Raw genomic sequence first — 16,762 nt, 5'->3', positions numbered from 1 at the left:
CAGCATAAAACAATGGTATCACCATACACAGAGCCAGATTAAGGTCTAAATGGGCCTGGAGCTGAAAATTATCAAGGGCCTATAATGCACAATAGGGTTGTGGCCAGCATCTAATAATGTGGGTGGTGTGACCAGTGTTCTGTTTGGGTGGTCTGCTCATGGGTGTGTCTGTATTTGTGTAAATACTTTCAACTAATTATACAGTATATGCCTGGAAAAGGCAGGGGGCTGGTATAAGAAAAATGCAGGGAGATATATTGGTGGGTGCCGTCCAAAGGTGCACCCGCAGGATGCCGATGTCCTAAGATACTTGCGGGGTGAGGCAGCACTCCAGTCAGTCATCGCTAGGTGAGCTCATTCGCTCATTCGACTTCCAATATCACCTCTACGCTGATGATACTGAAATCTGCCTCTCCTCTCCTGACCTCTCTCCTGATCTCCTCACTCGTATTTCTGACTGTCTCTCCGCTATCTCTTCTTGGATGTCCCAGCGCTTTCTTAAACTAAACATATCTAAGATTGAGCTAATCATCTTCCTGCCCTCCTACATAACCTAACTTCCCACAATTTCACTTTCTATTGATGGAACAACGATCTCCTCTAGCCACCAAGTACGCTGCCTTGGCGTCACTCTTTATTCCCCTCTCTCCTTTAAACCACACATTCAGCATCTCTCACAGTCCTGTCGTTTCCACCTCAAAAATATCTCCAGGATCAGACCCTATCTCACCCAGGATGCTAGAAAGTCCCTCATCCACTCACTAGTCATATCCTGATTGGACTACTGTAATCTACTACTTTCTGGCCTCCCAGTAAAACACCTCTCTCCACTCTAATCTATCTATCCTCAATGCTGCTGCCCGTCTCATCTTCCTTTCCAAACGCACTATGTCCACCTCCCCTCTCTTACAAGCTCTACACTTTCTCCCCTTCAGAATACAAATCAAGCTCCTTACGCTCACTTACAAAGCCATCAGCCATTCTTCTCCCTCCTACATATCGGACCTTGTCTCTCTTTACACTCCCTCCCGCCCTCTCCGCTCCACAAATGCACGTTGCCTCTCCTGCAAACTGGTTACGTCCTCCTATTCCCGCCTCCAGGACTTTGGCCGTTGTGCACTGCATCTCTACCCCTCCCTATTAGACTTGCCACCTCCCTACAAAACTTTAAATGGGCACTCAAGACCCACTTCTTCATTAAATCTCTTATCCTAACCCTATGTTTATGTTTGCTTCTATCCCAGCTGTGTCACCCCAGTTTGTCTGCCCCTTTAGAATGTAAGTTATAACAGGCAGGGCCCTCTCTCCTCGTGTGCTTTACTTATATATATATATATATATATATATATATATATATATATCTCTGCCACTGTTATAATTATAGATAGTGGTAGATGCTCCAATTAGTTCAGTAAAACTTTTCAGGTGCATGCAAGGGAGGGGTTTATACTTAGTAAGTAATAAGACATTGGTTCCCCCGGCACACTGAATAGTTTTAGCAACCAATCTTGAACACTACATGATAATAGAATTTAGAGATATTGGTTACATATACCATGCGGCTTGGGGGCATGTCATACACCTGCGCAGGTATATGTAACCAATATCTCTGAATTCTATTATCATGTAGTGTTCAAGATTGGTTGCTAAAACTATTCAGTGTGCCGGGGGAACCAATGTCTTATTACTTACTGTTATAATTATGTCAGTGTCCACTGTTGCAACTGTCTTGTTTATTTACCAAGTACTTGTTCTCATTTGCATTTGTACTGTAAATCACAATATTGTATGCATTGTTCTTTGCTCATCTGTGTATTTTCAGGCGCTGCAGAACCCTTGGCGCCATATAAATAAACGATTATAATAATAATAATAAATAAAAAAAATAATGAAAGCCGAAACTTGGTAGACAACATTTCAGCACCATTTATGTGGTCACCTAAATTTTACACATCATATACCCCTTATACAAATCATGCAACACAATAGCAACCCCCTTATACTTTACTTGCCTCTTACACATTATGCCACATAGAATGAGCCAAAATTCACACCGATTGAGCCAAAATTCATACTATGGCACACAGATTGAGTCAAAATTTACGTTATGCCACACAGATTTAGGCAAAATTCACATTTTGTCACATGGATTGAGCCAAAATACACACTATACCAGGCATGTCCAAACAGTGGCCCTCCAGCTGTTGTGAAACTACACATCCCAGCATGCCTTGCCATAGTTTTAGCATTCCCTAATAGCAAAACTGTGGCAATGCATGATGGGACTTGTAGTTTCACAACAGCTGGAGGGCCATAGTTTGGACATGCCTGCGCTATACCAAACAGATTGAGCAATAATGCACAATATGCTTCATAAATAGGGGCATTTCGTGCCAAAGGCGCGCAATAAAAATGTACACCCTAATGCCCATTACATGTTAAGCCACACATCATAATCTCCATTACGTATTATGCCAAACACCATAATGCCTATTAAAAATTATGCTACATAAGTGTTGCTTACCTACATGTTCATTGCCAGGGGTTCCATGTTCATTGCTAGGGGTTCCATGCTCATTGCCAGGGGTTCCATGCTCATTGCCATGTGGGATTACATGCTCATTGCCAAGGGGGAATACATGCTCGCGGAAATGACAGCCATTGACAGCCGGGCAGAGAGCAGGGGGCTGCCTGGCTGTATACAGAGCACTGCATGTCCCGGCTATTTGAAATAGTACCCCTTTCACACCAGAAAATGCAGGGATTTCCCCCGGAATGGCCCCTTTTACACCAGCCTAGTCCCTGCATTTTCTGGTGTGAGGCAGAGAAAAAAACCACCCCCGCTCCCCCTTTAAGCAACCAGCTATATCTTCGGAACCAATTGACCCATTTACATGTAGGCTTCAAATGATTTTGGTCCCGTGAAACTGGTCCATTTGGTTCCAGAGAAATCTGTCCTGAAACAACATGAAATTGCATTTCAGAAATGAAAAAAAAAAAATTTGGTTTACTCGCAATATCTCTAGAACCAATCGATTTGGGTTTGACTGAGATCAACCTCGAGCTTCTGTGATGCCGGAGTCGGAACTGGCAGCCGTTGGAACTGAGTGGAGGTCGGAATTAGTGGGTCCCATGTTATCCTATGGGGAAAACGTTCCAGATTTGCCTGGCGGTGGGCCTGGAGCTGTAGCTCCATCAGGCCCATTGTTAATCCGGCCCTGACCATACATCAAACCAGCTTGGAACTCAATCTCTGCACCGTCTGCTATTTGGGAGCTAGGCCACACCCTGTATATGTGTGTGTAAAACAAAGAAAACAGCACACCACAAGGTGTGCAAATCTGCAGTTCACGTTGCTGCACTGTTTGAATGGCGTGCACGTGCGCAGTCAATCATCACCAACTGCTTTGGAAGTCATTAAGGGCATTATGTATTAGAATTAGAATTGCAATTAAGATAGCAATTGCCAGCTCTACAATGTTTGGCAAGTGCCCATAGATGATCTAGTCACCCCTCTCCAATGGATTGGTCTGACTTAGACTGTTATGGCAACATTCCCCCATTGCAGCTCTATGTCCCATGCACCAGGGACGTGCAGTCAGGGGAGGCAGAGCTTCCCCTGTCATAATGATGAAAATAATAAAAAGAAGATATTTATATATCTTCTTTTATTATTTCCATCATTTCTACCTCTCCGACTGCCTGCCACTGCTGCAATTGAGGGTGGGAGGCAGCGGGAGAGGTGCCTCCCGCTGTTAACATTAAAACTCCGGGCAGCGGGGGGCGGGTAGGGGTGGGCAGGGTGCAGCAATGGGCTGTAAAAGCCCATTGAAAATGAATGGGGATGCGACACTTATACTGATGCCGCAATGACAGGGGCACCAGTATAAATGCACGCTCCCAGATGTGAGATCCAGTGCTGGATCCGCTGTCCAATCACATACATGCAGGGCCCTGGAGAGGAGATGCAGCAGCACGGGCAGCGGGGAGTTCGGCACCTGCAGGGAGAAAGCAGATGTCACTCACCCGTCTCACCACCGAGAGGACTGGCCGCCGCCACCGCCGCGGACAGGTGAGTCCGCCGGGTGGTGGGAGGGGGGGCGCATGTACCGGCGGCCGCTGCATATGTAGCACCACTATGTCCGGGGGGGGGGGGGGGGAAGGGTGGGGTGGTGGAGGTGAGGTCAGTGCCTCCCCAGGCCTCCCCAGGCTTCTGTGCTATAGGCCTATAGTTTTGGGGTAGGGATGGGTCCTTGCCTGGCTTCCGTATTGTTACTATTTGTGCCTCCAACATTTGTGCAGGGAAGGGGTTTTCAGAGATAGCGTTATAAAGGTTAAGAAGTGTGGGAGAGAGTGACTTCTGGAAGACCACATACAACAAGTTTATAAACCCATCTGGGCCTGGGGCTTTATCTTTCTTTAACGATGTCAGGGCGCTGTGGATTTCTTCAGTAGTCCATGGGGAGCAGAGTGTGGCAGAGTCAGTTGGGGTTAACGAGGGTAGTGTTATGGAGTCTAGAAAGGCTCGTATTAAAGGGGCGGAGGGTTGGGGTGTGGATGGATCTTTTTTCAGGTTGTAAAGATTTTCATAATAGGAAGCAAATAAGTTAGCAATATCTTTAGGGTTAGTGGCTGCAGTGCCATCTGGGTTGGAGAGTTTTTTAATTCTATTTATCACATTTTTGCCTCTCAATTTCCTTGCTAATAATTTACTGGCTCTATTTCCCAAAGTATAGAATTTCTGATGTAGCTTTGAGAGTGCTCTCTGGGTTTTGGTAAGGTATAAGTTGTTAAGTTTCTGTTTGGCTGCGTTTAGGGCAGCAGATATTACTGAATCTTTGGGGGCCTGTTTATGTTGAGAATCTAGTTTTGAGAGTTCTAGTTCATAGGCTAATTGAACCTCGCGATTTCTGCGTGAGATTCGAGCTGCAGCCTGGATGGCGGCACCTCTCATAACCGCCTTAAGAGCGCACCAGTGATTGGTGATGGATGTGTCGGCTGGGTCATTAAGTTCCAAGTAAGAAGTTAGGGCTTCTCGTAATATAGAGACCCCATCTTCATCCTTTAAAATGTAATCTTGCAATCTCCAAGGTCTGGGGGGGGGGGGATTACTGGGGGTGTGCTGCCAAGACCATATAAGGGGGGCATGGTCTGACCAGGTTATGGGCAATAGTTGAGCCATGGGGATTGATTGTAGTGACCATTTATCAGTAAGTAGCAGATCAATTCTCGAGTAGGACTTATGTACTGCCGAGAAATAGGTGTAGTCTCTAGAGCCAGGGTTTCTAACTCTCCAGGCATCGTATAGATCAAACTCAGCGAGCAGTTGTGCAAAAGAAGAGGCCAGAGAACGAGAGATGTTATTAGTGGATTTATCAGGTTTGGAAGATTTATCCATGGAGGGGTCAGGAGCCAGGTTAAAGTCACCCATGACAAAAACTGCACCTCTTTTCACCTCATGTAATTTCTGAAAGAAAGTTTTAAGAAAATGGGGTTGTCTGGAGTTTGGGGCATAGAGGGACACTAAGGTAATTGTGTGGGAACCCATTTTACCGACTAATATTAAGTATCTGCCATTATTATCTATCCATTTCCCTTCTAGTTTAAAGGGGCAGGATTTATGAAACAGTATAGCCACTCCATTTTTTTTAAAAGGACCGGAGGAGACAAAGGGTAATTTCGATCATGAAATTGTGGGGGAGAATGTAAAGGGAAATGGGTTTCCTGAACTGCAATTATTTCTGCTTTCTGGTCTGCAAGGTATTTTAAGGCTAAACGTCTTTTCTGAGGTGAGTTCAGGCCTTTCACATTAAGGCTCAGAAATTTAACCATGGAAAGGGGAGTTATTGTGGTTATTAAGCAGCTTAATCAAACAGTATAGACAGTATGACTTTTGAAGCAAGATATATACGTAACTCTGTTGTGATCGGAATTTGTAACTTAGTGCTGTAAAAGGTATCAGCAAACATGAAAAACAGGGAAAAAATAAAAATATGTATAAGGTTGAAACAAAAGTAGTCTCCATATAGGAGCTAGAAATGCCGTCACTGTAGGGTTCGTGACGAAAGGGTACTTACAGTAGGAGGGCGGGCTAAACTAGGTAGGGGAAACACAGCTGCCGCCATAGGGAGTAAGGAGTATAGCTATAACTTAACATATTCAACTGTGTAACTAATGTTAACTCTAAACATTCCCATAGTAGGAAACCTTAATAGCAAAATATCATTGAGGATATTTTAACGTAGTGTTCTGAAATTAGAAGCAGAGAGAGAAGATACTTGGCGATCTTCATGTCGGTGCCAATGCCCACTCCCGGGGGATTCGCTTAGGTGGAGTCGCCATGGTTGAGGAAGTGTTGGTAAACGTAATCGACCATTTTTCCAGGAGTTCAGGGCCTTCTTCGGGGGAGTTTATACCACATACCATTTTTAAAGAACATCATTTTTCAAAGTCTGATGTTTGTGGACATGTGTCATACCATGAACAAAGGAAATTTCTGATGACCTCAGAAAAAAAAAGTTTTTTTTATGCTCATCAGACTCTAAAGAGTTTGGACTCCAATCAACAGTCAGACAGATTTGAACACATGAAGGAAATTCCAGACACTTATTACCCTCCCAGCAGTGGCCCACCAACAAAGATTAGGCCAAGAGCAAGGTGTCAAGGTTACAAAGGAACCCATGGTAACTTCTAAGCCAGGAAAGCCTTTCTCTCAATAGCTGACGTTTATGTTCATAAGTCCGCCATCAGAAGGACACTGAACAACAATGGTGTGCATGTCAGGATTGCAAGGAGAAAGCTACCGCTCTCAAAGAAGAACCTGTCTGCAGTTTGCTAAAGATCACCTGGACAAACCCGAAGGCTATTGGAACATTTTTTCGTGGAAAGATAAGACCAACATAGAGGGCATAGAAGGAAAATGTCAGGACATCTGTCCATGAGCTGCATCTCAAGAGGACATGGATCATGGAGCAAGACAATGATCTAGAGCACACAAGTCGAATGGTTAAAGAAGAATACATTTAAAGTTTTGGAATGTCCAAGTCAAAGTCCTGACCTAATCCAATCAAAATAATGTAGACGGACAGGAAGAGAGTAGTTCATGGGAGGAAACCAACCAACATGACAGATGTTTTGTACAGTGTAATTGGGTAACATTCCTTTAAGGGCTAAGGAACAATTACCGGACACGTTTAGATACAGTTATTGCTGCACAAGGGGGTCAGAGCAGACGAAGAAAGCAAAGGTTCACATACTTTTGCTCCTCACAGATATGTGACATTGGACCATTTTCCTCAATAAAAAATGAACAGATCTAATTTGTTTTGGTCTCATTTGTTTGATCTGGTTCTCTTTGTCTATTTTTAGGACTTGTATAAAAGCAGAAATATAGAACATTTTGAAGGGTTCTCAAACTTTCAAGTACCACCATAATTACATCCAATTGTAAAGTTCAACGCAATATGTTGGCGCATATAAATGTTTATAAATAATGAAGAACTGAGAACTTTTTTTCATTGTGATTCTTCTGTCGGGGTAAGAATATCATGAGGAATGTGCTGCAAAAAAACCCAGCAAAAAGGAGATAATTAGTGTGCAATGCTATGGTGGGTGGTTAAATTAAAGAGGTTATAATTACTGCAGCATGACATTTAATTCTTTCTATACACTATAATTGGAATTATTAAAAGTTTGGTGGAAAAAAAAGAAAAGAAACCGACTGCACATTAGACCTAACTGTCAACCATATACAGTGAAAAGAACGAAATTACTTTATTTTTTTTCACCTGTTCACACAAATGTATGTTTTTTTCATTTTTCATGATCATATTGGGACACTTATGAAAAAAACGGACTGCAATCCTTGAGAATTCATTTATTTGAAAAAGGATCGATAAACTCACCTTTTTTGGAACATACAGAAGGGAAGTACTTTCCTGTTTATTCCGAGCACATTGAATTGTTTATCACCAGTTCAAACTATTTTATATATTTAAATTTAGCGCTGTGCACCGTGTTTGGAACTCAAAAAATTGTTTGTTTCTCGTCAACCATATACAGCCCAGTCCGGCACATATACAAACACAAGCACATAAAGTGTAGTATTCAATGCCGGGGGCAAGCGGTGACAGCGAGCAGTGCTGCCTGCTAGCTTTCACCGCTCGCCCCCCATCAGTTTTCAACTGACCCCCACATACGCCGATTCCCCCTTGCTCCGTTATTGGAGCGAGGGGGAATCTGCGTATTTTGCCACAGAAGCAGCAAGCCTCGTGGCTAAATGCATCGGGCTCCCTGCATTAGCTGCGAGCCTCGCTATTTGGGGGAATCCTTGCTGTCACCGGAACACTGAATAGAATGAGCGGCCGGCGTGGGGGTTAAACAGAGAGGATCGCCGGCTTTCTGTGATCCCCGCCATTTAACCCCCTCGCCGGCCGTGCACCTCTGCATTGAATAATGCCCAGAGTCTGATGCAGGCACATTTTCTGTTTGCTTGTTTGAAGAACTGTATGAAGCTAATGTACAGTAATGTTACATTCATGGGAAATAGTCCCATGCTGACCACAAGAAACACGCATACTGTATGTGCGTATTAAAATGTTCAAACTTGGAAAATGTGAATTGATGATGATGATGCATGCAGTTTCTGAATGGCTGAATGCATCTAAATCCCTTCAAATTAAGCAAATACAATAATTCATTTAGCTGCTGCAATCCATTCTCAGTAGGGTGTGGGGAGCACCCCAAAAACAGCCCAGCCCAGCCAAGCCAAACCAAGGAATTACACTAGTGAAGCAAGTGAAGTGTCAAAGAGTGCTATGCCACATACACACTAGGTGATATCATTCACAATATCTTCTACTGTGAAGGCAAGATCTCACGGTCTTGGTTTTGAGGGAAAGCCAAAAAGATAATTGCCTAGGCTTGAAAAAATGAGAGGGGAATGACTTTAAATGCCACCAATAATGCTCTCAAGCTGCGGTATAGGGCACACCAATAATAATTTGATAAATGACTAATTGCAAAGTAGCTATTTTTTTGTTTATTACTGTGAATTCCAAACATAGCTGCCTAGGGGATAGCGACAATAATTAAATAACTCAGGGCAAAGTTTTTGCCGTGCTGTAAAGCTGTATACACACTATAACCCCATACACCAGAGAGGATATTTTAAAAGATGAGCATTAGGTTTTTTGGTCCCTGCGCACTGTACCCGGTGGTCGGGGTTAGCTGCTTCACTTATTGGGTGACTGGTCCAATCAGGGGTACGTAATGCAGGGTAGATTGAGTGTAGCGCTTGGCCCCTTCGGTGCTGGGTGCGGTGGTATAGATAGAAGGCAAGTTTTGGTGCTTCAAAAAAGGTTTACTGGTGGTAATGCAAATAATATACAAGGGTACAAATATGCAGAACAACAGTGATGGGATAAATTACAGACAATGGTAACAATACAGGGGGGGGGGGGTGAAATGGGGGGAATGTTCCAGTCCGGTGGGTCCCCAGAAGTTGATCTGGATGCGGGGTGGAACAGTGGGGGTGTGCGGGGGGGGGGGGGAGGTTTTTAGGGTGGGATGGCGGTGTGCACAGGTGCGGCGTCCCGCTTGTCTGTGCGATGGTCCTGGAGCTTGGGGTCCTGCTGGGTTGCGTATCGTCATCGGCGGGTGCTCGCTGGTGCCCGGCTGCTGCTCAGAGGTCGTTGGTGGGCGCGGAGTGCTAGGAGGTAGCTGGGGTATGGGTGAAGTGGCTGCCTAGGTCTGGGCGCTCCGTGTGCTTCCTTTCCCTGGGCCGGCTCGACTCAGTCCGGTGTCTACCTTGTCAGTCGGAAGCCGCGGTCAGGGGCATGGAGCGTCTGGCAGAGGTCGCGAGCGGGAGTTAGGCTGGTGTGCGTCTCCCCCGTCGCGAATCCTTGCCGACGGACCCTGGCTACTCACCTCCTCCCGTTCCCGTCCTGATCCTCCCTCTGCTTCGCCGATGTCTCTCTCTGTTGCAGTGTTAGCCGGGCGGTCTCTTTATCCCATCACTGTTGTTCTGCATATTTGTACCCTTGTATATTATTTGCATTACCACCAGTAAACCTTTTTTGAAGCACCAAAACTTGCCTACTATCTATACCACCGCACCCAGCACCGAAGGGGCCAAACGCTATATTTTAAAAGATATCACCCAGCAAGGGCCTCCTGAGCCTTATTTTTTTAAAATATCCTCTAGTGTGAACATTAAATATCATTAGCGATGTGTGCTCCCTTGCATTTATAATGACCCCTCTCTTCTACTGAACTTGCGTGTCGATTTTGGCTATATAACCATCGACCCGCAAGTTCAGTGGGTCCAAGTGATGTCACTGATACACTTGTTTACACTCAATTCAACCGCCGCGGCAGATATTGTTAGCAATTTTGGCCGCAACCAGGATCGTCTAATGAGATTTCCCTTGAACTGCTCGGAGCTACAAAATGAACAATATAGGGGGGGAATTAAATTGTAGGGTGACCGCTTCCTGGCACCAGTGCACGTCTGCCTCCAGTATTAAAAAATGTTTCTGGTGACAGGCGCACACACATCTTTTCAGCTCACGGGGTAGCGAGCTAAAAGACAAGAAAAGTCAGCTGTTTGGGCGCCCAAAAAGGGACTTTTCTTTTCCATTCATTTGGTTGGGTTAAAACGCTTGTGTGCCTAAATCCGACTTTAATGGGTGTCAAATGTGCGATAAAATTCTCCCGTCACTTTAGATGGAAGATCAAGTGCAATAAAACATTTGAATTCCTCCCATAGCCTATACACACCAGAAGCATGCAGTCAGAGGAGGCAGAGTTTGTAATATTTACAGCAGTTTGGGAGGGGGCTAAGCTATAAAAATCCATTAAAAATAATGGCAAAAGCAGCACTTCTAGAAGTGCTTCATTGCCAGGGCTGTTGTGATTGGACAGCAGATCCATGTCTGGACATGTATCAACATCGGGCAGCAGCACTTTGCATCCCTGGGCTACCACCATTCTGAGATGGTGGTAACCCATTGTAGCCTATTGGCTACGCCTCAGCAGCAGTGCGGTCAGCGGTGTCAGCGCTAACCAGACCCCTCCGTGTCCCGCTCAACACATCACTGGGACGGGCTCCTTTTGGAGCCCTGTCCCTGAGCATCAGGGATGATACATCCCATCAAAATATTCCACCCTGATCACATGGTAAATGCGATCCTTGATAAATGGGCCCCTGAAAAATTGAAATCAATAAACACAAGGATCAACTGTTTGCTTTACCACTGACGATTGTTTTCTGAATAAAATATCGTTATCGTTCATACACACTGAACGAAATATATGGAGAGCTGAGAAAGGGGGTTGATAACCACCCATGGGAGCGTCCGTACACACTAAACAATATGCGGTACTTGTGTATTTTGGCGGCGCCCCCGATCTCCATCGCGCAATGTTTTAATCGCATCGCATGCCATGCACCCGATGGCATGCGATGCGATTTTTGCCCCCTATGCGATGAAAGATTGTATAAGCACCCTAAAGGGTGCTTTTAAGCACCCTAATGGGTGCTTACAATGTTAAATGCACCCCCACGCCACCCCCCACTATAAACGTGAACCCGAAGCGTAGCGAGCGCAGCGAGGCCGCGAGGGGCGGCGGTACGCGTCCTCCGACCATTTCATACCCCCACTATCCACGTCGGCGTGGAGTTGAGAATAGAAAGTGTGGCGAGCGCAGCGAGCCACCGAGCCCGAAGCGTGGCGAGCGCAGCGAGCCCCGCGAGGGGACACGGATACCTTCACAGGTATCGGAGTCCCCTCGCGGCCTTCACAGGTATCCGCGTCCCCTCGCAGGGCTCGCTGCGCTTCGGGCTCGGTGGCTCGCTGCGCTTGCCACACTTCTATTCTCAACTCCACGCCGTCGTGGATAGTGGGGGTATGAAAAGGTCGGAGGACACGTACCGCTGCGCTCGCCACGCTTCGGGTTCACGTTTATAGTGGGGGGGGGGGTGGCGGGGGGGTGCATTTAACATTGTAAGCACCCATTAGGGTGCTTATACAATGTTTAATCGCATCGCATTGTATGGCATTGTATGCCATATACAATGTCATACAATTTTAAAATTGTATGGCATTGTACAATATCGCGCGATATCGCGTTGCATCGCATACCATCGCATGCCTTATGGTATGCGATGCGATTGGCGCCGCTAAACTACACAAGTACCCAATATGCATTAACAATTAACAATATCGTTATGGTGCATATCGTTTGCCTTTACTGCATAGTGTGTCCTGGGTGTAAGCCCCGTTATTAATTGAATTTGCTTCAATGTGTGCATGTATATGGTTGCAATACAAGTCTGGGGAGAGATCAAGCAGGGAACAGTAAAAGAAATGTGCTATAAGTGTTTTGGGTAGCGACAGGTGTTTTGGGTAGGCTGAAAGCTGAGGGTCCCCTCTTTCCATGGGTACAAGAATTTTGAAAATCGGCCCTTGGGAACCGGAGATATCTGACTTCAAAGCAGTGGTCCCCATCCAAGCCTGTTAATTGCTATTCCCAGTCAGATATTTCAGGTTCTGTCTGACTTGGAGTTTTGATGAGGGTATACTCCAAAAGCTGGGACTCTCCCCCTTTGATGGACACTAGTAGCTTGTCTCTACTGTTCGCAGAAACCAGAGATATCAGCCTTCCAGCAGCTGGTTACTGCTCCACCTCTACACACCTGGTATGTAGTTTTATATTCTTGTTTGCGGATTGCTCTGCCTCCTGAACTCTGATCCCCTAGTCCCCAATATCATTTGGTAGGTGGGATTCTCTAGTTTTATTTCCATTAAAATCTAAGAAATCTATTTCTGGGAACTGGAGATATCTGCAGTCAAGCAAGCTATCCTCCCACCAGAAAATTATGAATAATAAGCCCACTACCACCCTGGAAGTTATGTACAGTATCAGGGCCCCTTCATTCAGCCCAATGCCCCCTTCTCCCACCCCATCTCCCACCATCTGTGCAGTAAAGGGGTAATTAGTGGAAATTACTGATCCAGGCCCTACATGCTGAGCGTTTGATATAATACCCCCTACCACCCGCGGGACATCAAAGCTTCCCCCACCCCTACCGCTGGAGGATCGGTAGGGGCCCCAATACATTGCTATGCCCAGGGGTCTACACTGCTTTTATATAATATATATATATATATATATATATGTGTGTGTGTGTAATTATTATTTTTTATAAATTTGGTCTATCTATAATAATTTAACTGACCCGGCATATACTGGGTCACCTAAGTATCCATCTTCGTGCTTTACTCCGCCCCTCTGGAAACCCCCTTCTGAAAATCCTGCGTTTGCCACTGCTGGACCTACATTGCCTTTTGCAGACCTTGCACTAATAGCGCATATGCCTCTAGCACAGGACAACGCTTTACGTGACACATGAACCAAACAAAAGCAAATATTTTATATTATTTGAAAGCAATCTCCTAATTCAGGGCGACAATAGGTGGAGTAGAACACCTACAGTGATAACTGGAATGCATACCTGCTGTTACTGGGAGCAACAAGGAGTATTTATTTATTATCAGTTGCTTATATAGCGCATAATATTCCGTTGCACTTTACAATTGGAAACATTGATATAACAAACTGGGTATTTACAGACAGTTAAATGAATAAAGGACCTGCTCACAAGCTAACAATCTATAGGGAAATAGGCATTGATACACAAGGATACGTGTTCTCTATTGCATAAAGTCAACCAGAATGCAAAGGCTCTTATACCCATTTCACACCAGAAAATGCAGGGACCCACTTGGGAATTCGGCCCAGGGATCATGCTGGGGCATTCCCAGGTTGGCCCCTTTCACACCAGAAAAGTCCTTGCATTTTCTGGTGTGGGAAGGAGGCAGGGAGGAGGGCGCCGGAAAGCTGTGTCATCTTCATCCACCGTCTGTGCTGTCATCTGCGCCCGCCACCTGTGTGGATCCTCGTGATGACCACCCACACTGTGGACCGGATACCCGGATTAGTACCTCTTTCACACCCGGCCAGGACCCCGGGTTGAACTCGGGAACAACCCGGCTCTGTAGCAGGGTTGAAATCCCGGCAAATTTCCCCGGGATTTCGTCCGGGAAATTAGGCTGGTGTGAAAGGGGTATCAGTGAGCTGTATGATACAGTGACCCAGCAATCTTGGCCAGGGGTCAGGAGGATAAAAAGTGTGAAAAGGAAAGTGGGAGAGGTTATGTGTAGATTGTACAATGCGAATGTGATTGGATAGGAGAGGATTATGAAGGTTATGTGGCTGGTTCTAGAATTTGATAGGCTTGCCTGAGCAGGTGAATTTTCCGGCAACGCTTGAAGGATTGGAGACTGGAGGAGAGTCTTGTTGCCTGGGAGGGCATTCGACAGAGTGGGTGCAGCATGAAGAAAGTCCTGCAATCGTGAATGGAAGTGAGTAATGAGTGTAGATAAGAAAAGTAGATCTTGTTAGAAGCGAAAGGATTGAGTTGGAGATATGCTGAGAAAAATACCCACTGCAATCCCTCCTCTCCCACTCCAAACTGCATCCCCCATAGGGATCTGTGGGGGATGCAAAGCTGCCCTATGTACAAATATGCGAAATGCAAAGCATTCCAGATCAGGTCCCTCAGCTACCGCCAGTCTGAGATGGCGGAAGCCTATGGGCTACTTAACACTGCTCCGGCCGCGCAAAAATGATTGTGCGTCTGACCGCGCATGTGTAGACCCCCCGGCAGCCGGCAAAGCAGATTGCAGGAATGGATACCTTCCAGAGTCCCTGAGTCTGATCCCACCCGGATCACAGTGTATATACGATCCTATAGCAAATGGTCCCCAGAGCTCACTTGCCTACCTGACCCTCTCCATGCGGGAGAAAATGCTCTGTTTCTGGACATCCCTGCTAATGTATGATTGCCATCACCTGTGGTGAGCTAGCTAAAGGTATTACAGCACAGGTGATGGTAATCATACATTACCAGGGAAGCACAGGAACAGAGCATTTTCTCCCACATGGAGAGGGTCAGGTAGGCAAGTATGCCCCAGAGTGAGTAACCAGCCACATACATGACTGTACCACTCTAGTCTCATGTGTAGTGTTATTCCTGATACAGCACACACCAGTAGGGCTGCACCATTATCTCCCACTGACCCTGCTTCTCCTCCAAAGTCCCCCCAGTCTCTCTGACTCCAGGGCTTTCTATGAAGTTTTCTAGATGCAGCCCCCCCCATCCCCATTGTTATAGTGGGACAGGGATCTCCTCAGACACAAAGGAGGACTCCCGGCTGTATATGTATATAGTACCATACACATAATGGTGACCCTGTTCCCACACAGTGAGGGGTGGTGGGGATGCTGGTTAGGATAGGGAGGGGGGGCCCGGGGTGAGCAGGAGGGGAGGCACCGGGCAGCCAGCAGCAGCGCGGGGAGGAGGAGGGGGGAGGTCCGGGCTGCCGCCTCCTGTGCTCCCTCCTCCTCCTCCAGCAGCTCTCACTCAGCTCTGATCCGCTTTGCAGCCCGAATAACGGAACGTGGAGCCGTCGCCATGGGGGTGGAAGGATGCAGCAAATGCATCAAGTACATGCTCTTCGTCTTCAACTTCATCTTCTGGGTGAGTGCGCGGTGTAATGGCTGCTGTGGCGGGGGATGTGTATGTACATACGGTGCTGGCTCGCTGGGGGGGCTCCCGGGCTCGTTGTTAACCCCTTCTCCTTCCTATGTGCGGTATGCGGGGTGTATGGTGGTACATAACACCCCGTGCTGCTTCTCTGTGAGGGGCTTATTGCATGGCGACCTGTTATTGTTATCTCTATGATGCTGTGTACCAGCCTCTTTCCGGGGCCCTGTCCCCAGCCCTCTGCGGGGCCCCCGCACCACGTGGTGCAGGTGATGGTGGCAAGGGGGGCCCCTCCCTGTAATCACTGCGGGGCTACTGAGATGCCCTGCCAACAAGTGCTGTCACAGTCACCACAGGTTGGGAGGGGTGATCTCCATAGTGCAGAGCCGGCCCTAGCCTAAATGATGCCCTAGGCAAGATTTTGGCTGGTGCCCCCTAGCACTGCCACTTGTTCCGCCTCTGACCCTGCTCCCCTTTCCCAGCACCATCAACCCTCATCATAGCAGTCATCATTTTGGTGCTCCTACCCGCAATATTTTAAATAGAAACAGTGCACACATTCGGTGCGCAGCCCAAACAGGGGTGTGTTCTTGCTGCGAAGGGGCATGGACACACAATAGTACCCCCAATTCACATTATATCATGCAATGGTGTCCCTTATTCACGTTACATCACACAGTAGTACCACTTTGCCTTATATACATTACTCCTCACATTATTCACATTATACCCTTAGAAAAAAATCCTGAGAAAATATCGTATTTTAAGCACTTCCATGGCCACACTGCAACCCAGCACAAAGCAGTGTTTGCTGGACAGAGAAGAGCTACAGCTGCTGCTGTCACTTGGGCCCCCACTGGGCCCTTCCATCAGACTTTGGCCTGGGTAATTTGTACCCCCACCCCTTTCTCTCGGCACCCCTGATAATACCACACAGTAATGCCCCTTACGCATGACACACATTATTAATGTCCTTATAATCATAATGCCCCTTACACATTATGCCAACCTTTATTAATGCCCTTCATACACATAATGACACACATAATGCCCATTACACATATGTTGCACAAATTAATAATGCCCTTATACACATAACACACATAATGCATGTTACACATATGTCGCACATTATTAATGCATTTATACATG

General features: G+C 46.4%; 1 protein-coding gene across 1 annotated transcript in view; it reads left to right on the top strand.

The window, feature by feature from the left end:
• Positions 1 to 15,414: 15,414 nt before the first annotated feature.
• Positions 15,415 to 16,762, top strand: part of CD81 (CD81 molecule) — a 35,715-nt gene continuing 34,367 nt past the window's right edge. Inside the window, exon 1 of the mRNA XM_083165573.1 lies at positions 15,415 to 15,604. Within this exon, the coding sequence (XP_083021699.1) occupies positions 15,539 to 15,604 (66 nt within the window). The 5' untranslated portion in view covers positions 15,415 to 15,538. The remainder of the gene's footprint in view (positions 15,605 to 16,762) is intronic.

The sequence above is a fragment of the Crinia signifera genome, chromosome 11 (assembly GCF_055691185.1).
Source record: "Crinia signifera chromosome 11, ASM5569118v1, whole genome shotgun sequence".
Lineage (NCBI taxonomy): Eukaryota > Metazoa > Chordata > Amphibia > Anura > Myobatrachidae > Crinia > Crinia signifera.
This window is presented reverse-complemented; position numbering and strand designations above follow the sequence as displayed.